The sequence below is a fragment of the Mytilus edulis genome, chromosome 13 (genome assembly GCF_963676685.1).
Source record: "Mytilus edulis chromosome 13, xbMytEdul2.2, whole genome shotgun sequence".
Lineage (NCBI taxonomy): Eukaryota > Metazoa > Mollusca > Bivalvia > Mytilida > Mytilidae > Mytilus > Mytilus edulis.
The window spans coordinates 6712658-6728223 of NC_092356.1; the positions used below are offsets into that span (position 1 = coordinate 6712658).

A 15566-nucleotide genomic window follows, 5' to 3' on the forward strand; every position below is an offset into this window, starting at 1 on the left:
AATATTTCTCTTCAGATTGTACACATGACATAGATGAGCAAAGTTATCTCCCCTCTGATATGGCAGACATATTGCAATGTGAGATGCCAGAAGGCTGCGGTGGCTTAGATTGTTGTATGGATCTGTCTTTCCAGCTGCCACTAGGTGTCGACACTGTCACATACTCTAACATGACATTTTGGTATAGATTTGATTCTTGTAACTTCACGATTGAAGTCAGTCTTGGAACATTTACATACAGAACTGTTTTATTGGATTATGAATGGGGTAAGTCAATTTTCATGTACCACGATGGAAGTTTTTAACGACCTTGACTGGCTATATAGCCCTTGCCCAGTGGGTCAAATAAATGTAGTTTAATGATATTGAATTTTATTCTGGTATGTTTTAGTTGCTCATTAGTTATCAAATGATATAAAGGGTTCAAAACTATTTGATTTATAGAATTTTGTTTTATGAATCAAAATATAAAAAAATAAATATTTCTTTTCCTAGTAAATAATGCTAAAGTAAACAACAACCATATTTTTTTCTCCATCGTTGACATGTTAGAAAAGACATGGGAGCAATAAAATCAGATGAATCTTTCAAAGTTCAGCATTTTACATCAAAAATTCAATTGTTTAGAGAGAAAGTTTTTGTAAAACGTATGACATTTCTCAACAGAGTTTAATCAAAGTGCATGTAATAAGTCATTTAGTATTATAAATATGATTAATAATCTTAATTTCATTTTATATTATTTGTTTTTTGTCGAGCCTGCAACTTTTGTTGCAGAAAGCTCGACATAGGGATAGTGATCCGGCGGCGGCAGCGGCGGTGTTAGCTCAATTCTTAAAAGCTATATATTTTAGAAGGTGGAAGACCTGGATGCTTCATATTTTGTATATAGATGCCTCATGTTACGAAGTTTCCGTCAGTCACATGTCCAATGTCCTTGACCTCATTTTCATGGTTCAGTGACCACTTGAAAAAAAAGTTCAGAATTTTTGTAACGTTGAATTCTCTCTTATTATAAGTAATAGGATAACTGTATTTGGTATGTGCGTACCTTGCAAAGTCCTCATGCCCGTCAGACAGTTTTCACTTGACCTCGACCTCATTTCATGGATCAGTGAACAAGGTTAAGTTTTGGTGGTCAAGTCCATATCTCAGATACTATAAGCAATAAGGCTAGTATATTTTGTGTATGGAAGGACTAGAAGGTGTACATGTCCAACTGGCAGGTGTCATCTGAGCTTGACCTCATTTTCATGGTTCAGTGGTTATAGTTAAGTTTTTTTGTTTTGGTCTGTTTTTCTCATACTTTATGCAATAGGTCTACTATATTTGTTGTATGGAATGATTGTAAGGTGTACATGTCTAGCGGGCAGATGTCATCTGACCTTGACCTCATTTTCATGGTTCAGTGGTCAAAGTTAAGTTTTTAAGTTTTGATCTTTTGATCTAATATTATATGCCAAAGGTCAACTATATTTGATGTTTGGAAATATATTATGATCTATATGTCAGTCCTGCAGGTTTTATTTGACCATGACCTCAATTGTACGGTTCATTGCACAGTGTTAAGTTTTTGTGTTTTGGTCTATTTTTCTAAAACTATAAGTAATAGGTCAACTATATTTGTTGTATGGAAGCATTGTTAGCTGTACATGTCTGCCTGGCATGGTTCATCTGACCTTGACCTTATTTTCATGGTTCATTGGTCTTTCTTTAACTATCTTGTTTAATGTTAAGTTTATGTGACAGTTGTAATAACACTTTATACTTAGGACTATCAACATAATATCAATGATTAGTAAAGAAGGTGAGACATTTCAGTGTGTGCACTCTTGTTAAATTGTAGGTCAAATTTCTTCATTCAACATAGGTGTAGGAACGCCTTCTCCAGTACAAATTCAGTAAGTACAGTAAAACCTGAAAAGAGAAGATCATATGATGTAAATGTCATACAGGAGGTCCAGTCAGTTTGAAAGATAAATACATTTTTAGACAAATAATTAAATTAATTAAACCAACTGAGAGAGAGGAGATTTGTTATAAAAAGACACAGTATCATAATCAAATGATCATCCCTCATGTTTACGGTCAACATCTGGCCTCACGGTCATAAAACTTTCAGGCATGATTTTTGTACTCAGACTCGAGAATAAACCAATCAAATTGCTGGATTTCCTGTTTCGAGCATGATTTTTGTGCTCCGAGCACTGAGAAAGTTTTATGCCTTCAAGACCATGCCTTGCGGTCATAAAACTTTCGAGCAAGATTTTTGTACTCAGACTCGAGAATCAACCAATCAAAATGCAGGATTTGGTGTTTCGAGCATGATTTTTGATGCTCCAAGCACTGAGCAAAGTTTTATGACTTCAACTCCTTGTCTTTAAAATATTGGGCAGAAGTTGATTTTTTTTTTATTTTACAAACATTTCATTCTTCTTTCAGTGATATCACCAAATTTTTCACATACGACAGAAATCCTAGAAATTCTGATAATTTTATAACCACCTGTTTCAGCAGCAGTTACATTTGTACATCTTGGATGTCTGTAATATTTAATTTTAAAAAAGTGATATTGAGTTGATCTTTGCTTTCTTCATACCTCTGAAATAAAAGTTTTAAAATGTAAATAAATATTTGTAGATATTCAGTTAGCAAGAGCAGTACAGGTTTTACTGTTGACCTGACCTTGAAAATCTGCTTCCCAGATAGTGATGTGTCTTACTGTGTGCCAAGCACAGATGGGATACCTTTAGTAAGAAACCAGTTTTTCCCATTTTGCTTGAAGAATGACACAGATTTGAAGAGTAAGTTTAGCATTGGTAAATCTGATAGAAATGCTAACTATAAATTCAGAAATTATTGCATTGTTTAATAAAGGACAAAGGGGACTTTGAAAAATATTCTATGTTCTGTCACTGTGGTTTATGTGAGCTGGAAACCCAAGAAATATATAGTTTAATTATATATTATTTAAAACAATTAATAGGAAGTTGCAAGTTTGGCAAGCTGTAAAATGAACATTCACAAACAAATAAGGAAACAATATTATTTTTTGGGTGATTCTATGGCACTGATTTCCGATTTGAGCTTACTTTTGGAATAAAGAGCTTTGCACAATTAATGTTGTCATTCTGATCAATGTATACATTTATTTTTATACAATTGAGAATGGAAATGGAGAATGTGTCAAAGAGACAACAACCCGACCATAGAACAGACAACTGCAGAAGGTCACCAACAGGTCTTCTATGCAGTGAGAATTCCAGCACCCTGTGTGGTCCTTCAGCTGGCCCCTAAACAAATACATATACTAGTTCAGTGATAATGAACACCATACTAAATTCCGAATTGTACACAAGAAACTAAAATTAAAAATAATACAAGACTAACAAAGGCCAGAGGCTCCGCGATCCATCCTGACTTGGGACAGGCGCAAAAATGCGGAGGGGTTAAACATGTTATACTTCTCTTGAACTGAATTTTAATGTGCGTATTGTTATGCGTTTTCTTTTCTACATTGGTTAGAGGTATAGGGGGAGGGTTGAGATCTCACAAACATGTTTAACCCCGCCGCATTTTTGCGCCTGTCCCAAGTCAGGAGCCTCTGGCCTTTGTTAGTCTTGTATTATTTTAATTTTAGTTTCTTGTGTACAATTTGGAAATTAGTATGGCGTTCATTATCACTGGACTAGTATATATTTGTTTAGGGGCCAGCTGAAGGACGCCTTCGGGTGCGGGAATTTCTCGCTACATTGAAGACCTGTTGGTGACCCTCTGCTGTTGTTTTTTATTTGGTCGGGTTGTTGTCTCTTTGACACATTCCCCATTTCCATTCTCAATTTTATTATAAGATCTCAACCCTCCCCTATACCTCTAGCTAATGTAGAAAAGTAAACGCATAACAATAAGCACATATAGTATTTTTTTTTTTTCATAAAAAGAAAAAATTGTTATAATGCGTTTTTTAATTATGGAATGGTTAATTTTTGATTTTCAGATTTTTCCCTGACTGCCTGGGTGAAGGAAAGAGGACTAGACATAAATGATCTATCTGGATCAGCAATACAATTCTTGCTGGAAGAACTTGGAATAGCTGAGCATTTCACAGGAGATGAATGTGACTACACAAGGAGTCCTTACATGCCAAGTATACTGGGCTGGAAAAATGGTTTGTATTTTAGTGATCATGTCTGAATTAAATATAAAAATGGGCAGACAGAAAACATCATGTAAAGATATTAAAAGTGAATCTCTTACAAAACTTTGCTTGACTTTTCATTTTAGACTGAAGAATAAAAATTTGATTGAAGACCTCTGAAGTATGATTTGAAAACTCTTTAAATAACATGAGAACCATTAGATTTTGTTCTAATTTTTAGTTATTTTTGATGATTTTTCAAGTTGATTTACTACTTCATTTTTACTTAATAATTGTTTTGTTAGTTGGAGAGTTGACCTAATTATTGACCTTCTTTATTATTTTTTTCAGAATGTCCATTAAGTGTGTTTATGCTGCCAGACATTATAGAAAAACCAGGTCGCCTCCACTTCTTGGAGAGTTGACCTAATTATTGACCTAATTATTTTTTTCAGAATGTCCATTAAGTGTGTTTATGCTGCCAGACATTATAGAAAAACCAGGTCGCTTCCACTTCTTGGAGAGTTGACCTAATTATTGACCTAATTATGTTTTTCAGAATGTCCATTAAGTGTGTTTATGCTATCAGACATTATAGATAAACCGGGTCAATGTCATTTCCTGGAGAGTTGACCTACATATTGCCCTACTTTATTTTTTTTCAGAATGTCCATTAAGTGTGTTTATGCTGCCAGACCAATCGGCTCGCTGTCACTTTCTTGAAAGTTGACCTAATTATTGATCTTATCATTTATTTCAGAATGTCCATTAAGTGTGTTTATGCTGCTAGACATTATAGAAAAACCAGGTCTCTTTCACTTCTTGGAGAGTTGACCTAATTATTGACCTAATTATGTTTTTCATAATGTCCATTAAGTGTGTTTATGCTATATGACATTATAGATAAACCAGGTCAATGTCATTTCCTGGAGAGTTGACCTACATATTGCCCTACTTTATTTTTTTTCAGAATGTTCATTAAGTGTGTTTATGCTGCCAGACCAATCGGCTCGCTGTCACTTTCTTTAAAGTTGACCTAATTATTGATCTTATCATTTATTTCAGAATGTCCATTAAGTGTGTTTATGCTGCCTGACATCATAGACAAACCAGGTCGATGTCACTTCTTAGACAGTTGTTCCACCATTGAATGCTGTACTGATGTACCTTACCTTGGACTGACCTTACATACAGTATTTACTATTGACCCATGTGGATATGAAGTCAATGTGGCTATAAATAGTCTTCAGGAGTCTAGGTCCCTGTTTGTTATTGAGAGAGGTTAGTCTTATTTTGATGTTTTGATGCCTGCAATGCTTACATTGTAATCCAAATTATCTTGTATGCTCTCCACACTAAAGAAAAGTAACTCAAAAATAAGAAAATATGGTATGGTTTCCAATGAGACAACTTTCCTCCAGAATTCAAATGATGTTCAACTATTTATAAGTTTCTATAGGAATGTATGCAGACTGCAAAACAACAATGTTAAACGTTCACTAAATGCCAGATTTCCTCTATCCACCAAAGTTGGTACTTACAATAATAACTGAATCCACAGTATTTATATCATCATTATTATTCAAACAGAAATGATGATTAAGTTTTAAGAAGTTAACAAATCATTGTAACTATAGTGCAACTTAAGGATAAGTTTTGTTAATTTTTATGCCCCACCTACGACAGTAGAGGGGTATTATGCTTTCTGGTCTGTGCGTCCATCCGTCTGTTAGTCCGTCCGTCCGTTTGTCTGTTCTTCAATCTGTTCGTCTGTCCGTCCGTTCATCCTGCTTCAGGTTAAAGATTTTGGTCAAGGTAGTTTTTGATGAGGTTGAAGTCCAAACAACTTGAAACTTAGTGCACATGTTCCCTATGATATGATCTTTCTAATTTAAATGCCAAATTAAAGTTTTGACCCCAATTTCACAGTCCACTGAACATGGAAAATGATAGTGTGAGTGGGGCATCCGTGTACTATGGACACATTCTTGTTGATTTCTTTTTCAGGAAAAACCTACAGATTAATCATGGCAAATGGAGTGATTCAGTTAGAGTAAGTCGCCTAGAAAGATTTGAAAATAAATTAGAAAAATATTTGGGTGTATAATAGACATTTTCCACTTCTGGAAAATAAATTTATAAATAATATTAAGGCTATGTTTTATGCATTCAAATCAAAGCAATTTAAAAAATTTGTTTACTTATTCATACTTATTTTTTTCTCACTTAAAATTTCTTCTTTGAAAACAGGTATAGCCTAAAAACACCAGCTAATGAGAAAATCTACATTGTTGATATGACCTTGAAAATTTGTTTGGAGGCCAACAGTACCTGCTCAGTAGAGATGATAATATTTGATAACACAGAACTACCTCAGATGATATGTACCAGTATGAATCTGTCAGGTAAGAGCTGTTTATGGCCTTCAGCAGTGATTCTGATTATATATATTCAAAAGAGGATGTGGTATGATTGCCAATGAGACAACTCTACTCCAGAGATGGATTTGTGAAATCTATATAAAATTTGATTAAAACTAGTTACTGCATCAAAAGAGGAAGCAATATCTGCTTGATTGTTTAAAGTTTGGTTCTTCAGTTAGGGTTTTGTTAATGTTGATCCTTGGCAGGATCAAACCAAACAGGAGAACAAGTAATTACTGTACTTCACTAAGCATGCCACAATTAGGAGAAAGAGTCATGTTGGAGTAAAAACAATGTGTCTGGGCATTGGAATATATTTTATGCAATAATTAAATATCATATTACATTACACCAACCTATCCCTCCATATTCTATTCTAAGAGTTTTTCACACTGAATGTATGTCTAAAAGCATGCTAAAAAAGGTAAAATCACAAAAATACTGAAATCCAAGGAAAATTCAAAACGGAAAGTCCATAGCTAACCAAATGGCGAAATAAAAAGCTCAAACACATCAAAGGAAAGGATGACAAACGTCATATCACTGACTTGGAACAGAAAATGGTGGATTGAACTTGGTTTTATAGCCAGCTAAGCCTCTCACTTTTATGAACAATTTTATAAGCCATTGTGTGCATATACATGGCTACAAGTTAGATTTGAATGTTAGCTTTTTATTGCAGGTTTCTCCCTTACTGGCTGGGGTGATGCACTGGACAAAGTAACTTCTGTGGCGACACTTCCAACTGACTTGGCAGGATTGTTGATGCAACAGATTGGTCTAGACACACGCCTGATTGACCCTGCTTGTGACCGTAGCAATGCTGTATATTCTCCTTCAACTGATGGGTGGAAAAATGGTATGTTATGTCTAAAAAGAAGAAAAACACTGCAAAATGTTAAGATATTTTATTTATGAACATGATGAAGTGTATCTTAACTTTACTTGACTAAATATGTTGATATTGTTTTTTGACATAGTTTTTTCACTGCTTTTAAAGATTTTAAATTTCTTTTTAGCTCACCTGACCTGAAAGGTCAAGTGAGCTTTTCTCATCACTTGGCGTCCGTCGTCCGTCGTCTGTAAACTTTTACAAAAATCTTCTCCTCTGAAACTACTGGGCCAAATTTAACCAAACTTGGCCACAATCATCATTGGGGTATCTAGTTTAAAAAATGTGTGGTGTGACCCTGCCAACCAACCAAGATGGCCGCCATGGCTAAAAATAGAACATAGGGGTAAAATGTAGATTTTGGCTCATAACTCTAAAACCAAAGCATTTAGAGCAAATCTGACAGGGGGTAAAATTGTCTCTTAGGTCAAGATCTATCTGCTCGTAAATTTTCAGACAAATCGGACAACCCGTTGTTGGGTTGCTGCCCCTGAATTGGTAATTTTAAGGAAATTTTGCAGTTTTTGGTTATTATCTTGAATATTATTATAGATAGAGATAAACTGCAAACAGCAATAATGTTCAGCAAAGTAAGATTTACAAATAAGTCAACATGACTGAAATGGTCAGTTGACCCCTTTAGGAGTTATTGCCCTTTTTAGTCAATTTTTAACAATTTTCATAAAATTTGTAAATTTTTACAATTTTTCCACTGAAACTACTAGGCCAAATTAATCCAAACTTGGCAACAATCATCTTTGGGGTATCTAGTTTAAAAAATTGTGTCCGGTGACCAAGCCATCCAACCAAGATGGCTGCCACAGCTAAAAACTTACAATAATTTTCAGCAAAGTAAGATTTACAAATAAGTCAACATGACCGAAATGGTCAATTGACCCCATAAGGAGTTATTGTCCTTTATAGTCAATTTTTAACAATTTTCATAAAATTTGTAAATTTTTACAAACATTTTCCACTGAAACTACTGGGTCAAGTTCATTATAGATACAGATAATTGTAAGCAGCAAGAATGTTCTGTAAATTAAGATGTACAAACACATCACCATCACCAAAACACAATTTTGTCATGAATCCATCTGCTTCCTTTGTTAAATATTCACATAGACTAAGGTGAGCGACACAGGCTCTAAAGAGCCTTTAGTTCTATCTTGAGTTTGCCTCAACCAAATGTTATGAAATTTATACACCATGCTCATTACCACAAAACACATAAAGTTCCTATTTGGGTGGCGTTATTTTTACTGCTCTCTAGTTATGCCCCTTTATAATGTTATTATGCAAGCGGGGGCATCATCTGTGTCATTTTTATATAATGTGCAAAATGCATTATACATAATTATTTAATTATCTCTAATAGAATGTTTACCAATGTTGATCATTTAACTATACATCTGTGTTATCTTTCAGAATTTTCCACTTTTCTGGTGTTGAGATGCAGTTGGCTTGGTTTATTAGTTTTGACTGTTTTATTTACTTCTAAATGTTTTCTCTACTTTTGTTTGCTTGCAACTAAACATTGTCTGTTTTGTCTTTCAGATTGTCCCACATCTGTTGCTGATCCTACCGGACTAACAGGTGATGGGACACATGCATCTTGTTCTATATCTAGTTCCTGCTCCGCAGTAGATTGTTGTTATGACTTTACTTATCTTGGGAGGACATTACACTTCTATGTTAATATAGATACCTGTAACTATGTCATCAGAGGAGCCATTGAAAAACTGACATTTGAGTATCATTTCTTTACTTATAATTGGGGTAAGATAATATAATGGCAAGCTCATGAGGCCTATATATTTGTAGAGGATACATTTTTTTATGCCTCCCCTACGATAGTAGAGGGCATTTTGTTTTCTGGTCTTATCTTTGTTTGTCTGTCTGTCCCTTTTCAGATTAAAGTTTTTAGTTAAAGTAGTTTTTGATGAAGTGGAAGTCCAATCAACTTCAAACTTAGTACACATGTTCACTATGTATGATATGATCTTTCTAATTTTAATGCCAAATTAGAGATTTTCCCCTATTTTTACGGTCTATTGAACATAGAAAATGAAATTGCAGATTGGGCATCCGTGTACTAGGGACGCATTCTTGTTAGTATGTGAGTCTACTATGATGAGTTACAGATTGAGGTTACATTTGTTTCTGCTCCACTGATTTGTACTGAAATTAGGCCAAAAAAAAATATATGTCTGTTTCCTGCTTCCAAGGCAAATAAATCAGGGTAGGTAGGTCGGGATTTTTTTAATTTTTTTAATTTTTTTTTTTTTTGCACTCCCTGTTATTTGATTAAAAAGATCTAGGGTAGGGGGGTTTGAGTCAGGGTCGGTCGGGAAACAGGAAACAGACATATATTTTTTTTTGGCCTTACTGGTTTCGTACTCAGAAAATTTATGTTTAATATGATGATTAAAACTGCACTACACAAAATGTATGTTAATTGTTTCGACCAGTTATATACAAAAACTGGAATACCCAGATAAGAATTTTTGGTTATCACAATGACATAGTAGGTTGGATTCACAGATAACTGGGAAAAAACACTTTCTCCAATATAGAAATTTCATTTTCTGTTAGTATTTAATTTAAAATATTTAAAATAAAATATTTAAAGTTGAAAAAAAAAAAGTATTTAATTGGTTTGGCTTAAATATGAGTGGTTATGTAAATCAAAAGCTGTTGTTTATATTTATATACAATGATAAAGTTATTTTACTAATCACACAACTTAAAGAACAAATTTTAAGAAGATGAATTGTTTCATTCTAAATCTCTTTTACAGGGGAGGTAACTGATGTACGACTTCAGGAGCTTATCAGAATGAAGTAAGTTTTATGATTTAGCTGTAAAATCATATTCACTTATGTGTCCATATAGATTACATACTAAACAACAGTTAAGTATGCAGAAATAATGTTACATTGATAAGATTTTTTCATAATCAGAAAACTATTTTATATTTTAACTTTCCTTTGGTCTGCATTAAAAAAAAATGCTTGTCAGGTATGTATACTTGATTTTTCATGATTTGCACTCACAACTGATTTTAGTCATAAGATTTGGTTATCATAATTTTAATATGTATCAATTTTGAATAACTAAGGGATTAATATTATTCCAAACTGTGCTCTATTACATGGAACTTATAAGCATACCTGTCAACCTGTGACGATTGAAGAATCAAATCTCAGGTCATAACGCGTAAAAACTTTTTCGAGCTGAATTTTAGTATTTATGGTACATTTTCATATAATGTCTATATCAAAGATACCAAAACATCAATGCATGTTAACTTGGTTAAGTCATTTTAAATCCTAATAATTATTATTTCATTGCACTTTTAAAGATTTTTATAAATTTGTGTAACAGTCTTATGTTCCTTACTTTTTGTGATCATCAAATACTAGAATTTAGTTTTCTAAAGTAATTTTAAAATGTTTGAGACTACTGGCAATCTAGCCTTGAAACATTCTATCATCATATTAAGAAGGAAATTAGACTATGATAAAATATAGTAATACAGTTAAAGGAAGTATAAATGTAAAAAATAATTTTCAACTTTTTTTAAAAAATTGTATAAAGGTATAAAAATAATGAAAAGTTATTTTTCAATATGTATTTGAATTTTATATTTTTATGATTTAATCTTTTTCACCCATAAAACGTAAATATAAGGAATAATTTTTAATGGTGACAAATAAGGGGAAGTAACTCTTAGTTGAAATATGTTTGTAAAACAACAGGGCAATTTATTTACGACCTAAAGCTAAGGTAATTGGTGTTAATTAATAGTGTGTTTGACACCAAAGCTGTCAAGTGAAGCCATGCACTTAATGGGTCACTTAATTTGACAGTTTACATAACTAGATGAACTTCCTGTTCATAGATGAATTACGAATTTGCCGGTATTTCAAAGGAATATTACTTATGAATCAATCTCAAGGCTAAGAAATACGGGTGAAATCGGGTCATTTTCGGAATTCCCGGGTTATTTCAATGACCCGGCGGGTGTCCCGGGTGATCCCTCAGAATTGTGAAAATCTCTGGTCACACCCGCAGAATACGGGTCAGTTGACAGGTATGCTTATAAGCTTATGTAACTCTACCTGAAGCAAACTGTTTATTCTGAACTTTAGGGATAACTTTGCAAATGTTTTATTAAAAAAAACTATGACTAAGTTTTTCTTTTTTTCTATTTTTTTTAGGTTCAAGATTGAGCAATTAAACAGCCAGAAGAAATACTTGGTAGATTTGGAATTTAACATCTGTCTGGAACCTGGCACATGTGGTATATCATTTACTGTGTTGAAAGACCATTTATTTCCACAGATAGATTGTGATTTGGTGATGGATTACCATGTGACAAGTAAGTTAATAATGGGAAGGGAGTGTCATTTCCACAAACAATTTGCATACAAACATGTGACCAGAAAGTATCTTACTGATGCATGCTGGGAATACCTTGACATTAACTTCCTGTTAGTCGATTATTGAGGTTGAATTTACTAAAGCTTGCAGTAAAAGTGTAACTTTTTTTGGTAGCTATATATGGTATATTGTTTTATCTTCATGTTGATAAAATTAGCTCTGAACAACTTTATATTCTCCATCTTTTAAAATGGTGCAGCATGTATTGTTCATATGGCAGTCAATAATTAGTAATTATAACATAGATTTTGAATTCATGATGTTTTTCTTCTACAACCCTTTAAAAGTGTATCTTTCCTATGTATCTGTGATTAAATTACTGTTCATTATTTTACAGATTTTTCACTGAACAGCTGGATGATAACAAAAGGTCTGTCAACTATAGAACCATTGACCACGGCCCTGTTAGATGATCTGATGGACGTAATAGGACTAGGTCCATTCCTCAATGATAATGAGTGTGACAGGAGTACAGGGGTATATAGCTCAGCAGTGAATGGATGGAATTCAAATGGTAATGTGATTAGTTTATTTTAGGGAAACTTGATTCAGGGGGATACTGTCACTAATCAGGAACATATATATTAATGACACTATGTGATTGTAGTCCATTTTATTGTCGTGCCATAGTAAATAAAGATACAATACTGAAACAGATATGTGTTTAAAACGGACTCACTATTATCCTAAAAATTTCTAATAATATCAATAAAATGTCATTCAAACTAGTTTTATATTGATGCTAGCGTATCAAACTTGTATCAAACTTGTATTCTGTCACTTCAAATTTGTTAAAATCGCAAGCAGTTCATCACAGAACTCTGCAGAATGCAAACAAGGTAATAAAAAAATGGCGGCCATTGCCATGATGATTTACAAATTCCCAAACTATTATAAACTTCTCATCAAATAAATCAGACTTATTTTAGTAATTTGATATGACAAGGAATATCCTCTCAATGATAAAACTTGTATTTATTTACGATTATAGAGTTATGTGGTTTATTTATTGAGCAGTTTCAATAGTTTTTCAGTCAGACGTTACCAAAATCCATAAATCTTGGGAAGTCTCGGGGAGTCCGAGATTTTTTCAATTTTAAACTGAATAGCGTATCCCATTAGATATAATGTTTCCAGCACTAATACCTAAGAGATAATTGAGATGGGTTGCATTTGGACCTTTCAAAATATCATCATTTGAATTATTTTTTTATTGGTATTGTTGATTTTTGGAAAAATGTAAATTGTGCATCAGAAAAGGCCAGAGAATATCTCATAGCATTTTTATCTTTATCTTTAATTGTCTTTATATGTACAAGTAATATGATTTTTAATCAATTTTAGGTTTCTTAGTCCAAATATTCCCATTGTTTACATCATTTTTTTGCACAGATTGTCCAGCGACCTTGACATTACCCACTATCAGTAATACAGTAACCTGTCACATACCAGATTATTGTACTGGGGTCACATGTTGTGTTGAGGCTCCTCTAATTGGCCGATCATTCCTAGTGTCTGCTTTGATAGATGGATGTAACATGAAGCTGAATCTAGGAATAGAAAGAAGAACTGTTACAGTATCTTTGATTGGATATTCATGGGGTGAGTTTTAATACAGTTTCTTTGATTGGATATTCTTGAGGTAGATTGTAATGTTACATTTGAGTCTATTGAAAAAATATAGTAGTAGATTTAAAACACTTATGACACTATAAAAGGTGTATTAGGTCTTCATGCACAAAAAATCCCGCATGGAGTATTGAAAAGTTGGCAGGTATGGTATCAGATTAATTTACATTCTTTGAAGTTATCTGTTTTGTTATAGAAAAGATGAAAATATTTTATACATAAATTTGAGAAGAACCAATCATAGCCCAAGAGCTGTTGGCAACCCTCATTCAAATAAATAAAGGATTAGATACTTTTATCTGTATTCTGATAATATAGTTTCAATGGTAATGTTACTAATTTTTGTATATTTTCAGGGGAAAGAAAGTTGATGACCTTGAAAAATATAGTTAGATTTGAGTAAGTTCATTTAGATTTTATCTGTTCGCACCCAAACTAGTGGAATTTATTCCTTTTTACATTTCAATTTCAATTTTACTGAAAGTAATATATGCTTTAGTTCTGTAAATGTACATTCAACTTACTCGATTGCTTCAAAACTAAATTGAAATGTAGAAATGAACTCAAAGTCATTAGATCTTTTCATAGGCCAACAACATCTCAACAACAAACTAAATACAAAAAGAAACAAGTGTACTTGTAGATACTGAAATCAGATCAAAATCCAGTCTGACTAATAAATGTCTTACTGTATATTGTTATTTTTTCACTTGGTGTAAATTTTCGATTATTTTTGCGTCACAATAAATCCTGCCAATTTAAAAAGTACATATGCAAAGGTATTGATAAAAATTTTGAATCGGCCAAAATAATTACTGCCAAAATATTTTGTATATCTTATTGAATGTATTTCATGAAATTTTACACTAGTGAAATTAACCCACTATTCATTATATTTTCCTATTCATTGATTGAGTGTTTTATTTTTATTTTAAATCTGTACTTAGGTTCACTGTGAATGATTTAAGTGGAGAGAATAAATACTTACTGAATCTAAACATCAGTGTATGTATGGAGTACAGTGGAGCATGTCTGTTGTCTGTTCCTGTGTTTATCAACACCAAGATACCAAAAGAGGATTGTGGGACAGCTAATGCTGGATTTCTTGTTACAGGTATGGGAAAATATGGTCAGCTTAATTTTTCCAAAACAGGACTTAACATCCTTGATTACCTTTGAAAAATTTGATTTTAAATGAATATTAAATTTGATATCTACATTTTCAAAATATTTGTTTATGTGTTCTCAGTAACATGAAAACATAAAAGGAAAAAAACTATCTGGAGCAGATAAAGGCTGAAAAAGACCAAAATATTGTGCAGCTATATTATGAAAGCGTTCAGGAATTTGCCTGTTTTTATTTTTTGACATTTTCTCCTTTTTTTTTCAAAATGTTTTATTTACCTGATTCATTGATTTTGCCACCTTTTGTACTGTCACCTATGTATAAGTATGACACGCATATTAATATCTGATAAAAATATTTACATTTTAGACTTTTCACTAACCAAGTACAAAGATGACAACAATATTAATGGTAGCCTGTCAGCCGTAGAGATAGACAGACTGATCAATGCTCTAGGGATTGCTCCGTTCCTGAGTGATTTATCCTGTAGTAGAACTAGTGCACCTTATAGTGCAGCTGATGCAACGGGCTGGAGTAATGGTATATAACAAATTTCTTGTTCCTGACATTTTTAATTAATTTGTATCATGTTTTTTTCTATGAAGTGAGGTTGTGATTTTAGATTCTAAACAGTGACAGCACAAGACGTACAGAAGGGTTGATAATACAGGCTGGAGTGATGTTATATTTTTTTACAGCCCTTCCTACATTTTTCAATACCTGTATCTAGTAAATAGTTTCGTGTAGGTTGGTTTAATACTGCAATCAACAATGAGCAAAATCTTAATTATAAACATTTAAAGGCCCCACCATGACAAAATATGTTACAATTTAAAAAGGAAAACTAAACGCAGAATCTACAAGGAAAGCATTGTATATTAGACTTTGCCTAAAATTTATATGAAAGGAAAG

General features: G+C 32.9%; 1 protein-coding gene across 1 annotated transcript in view; it reads left to right on the forward strand.

Annotated features, from left to right (window-relative positions):
- LOC139501998 (uncharacterized) overlaps positions 1-15566 on the forward strand; it is a 155650-nt gene that overhangs the window by 67021 nt on the left and 73063 nt on the right. The window contains exons 40-55 of the mRNA XM_071291318.1: positions 16-267; positions 1847-1901; positions 2641-2804; positions 3998-4168; positions 5204-5419; positions 6146-6191; positions 6389-6543; positions 7244-7420; positions 9011-9232; positions 10254-10296; positions 11677-11837; positions 12237-12413; positions 13292-13501; positions 13885-13927; positions 14476-14642; positions 15024-15194. Of these exons, the coding sequence (XP_071147419.1) occupies positions 16-267; positions 1847-1901; positions 2641-2804; positions 3998-4168; positions 5204-5419; positions 6146-6191; positions 6389-6543; positions 7244-7420; positions 9011-9232; positions 10254-10296; positions 11677-11837; positions 12237-12413; positions 13292-13501; positions 13885-13927; positions 14476-14642; positions 15024-15194 (2430 nt within the window). The remainder of the gene's footprint in view (positions 1-15; positions 268-1846; positions 1902-2640; positions 2805-3997; positions 4169-5203; positions 5420-6145; positions 6192-6388; positions 6544-7243; positions 7421-9010; positions 9233-10253; positions 10297-11676; positions 11838-12236; positions 12414-13291; positions 13502-13884; positions 13928-14475; positions 14643-15023; positions 15195-15566) is intronic.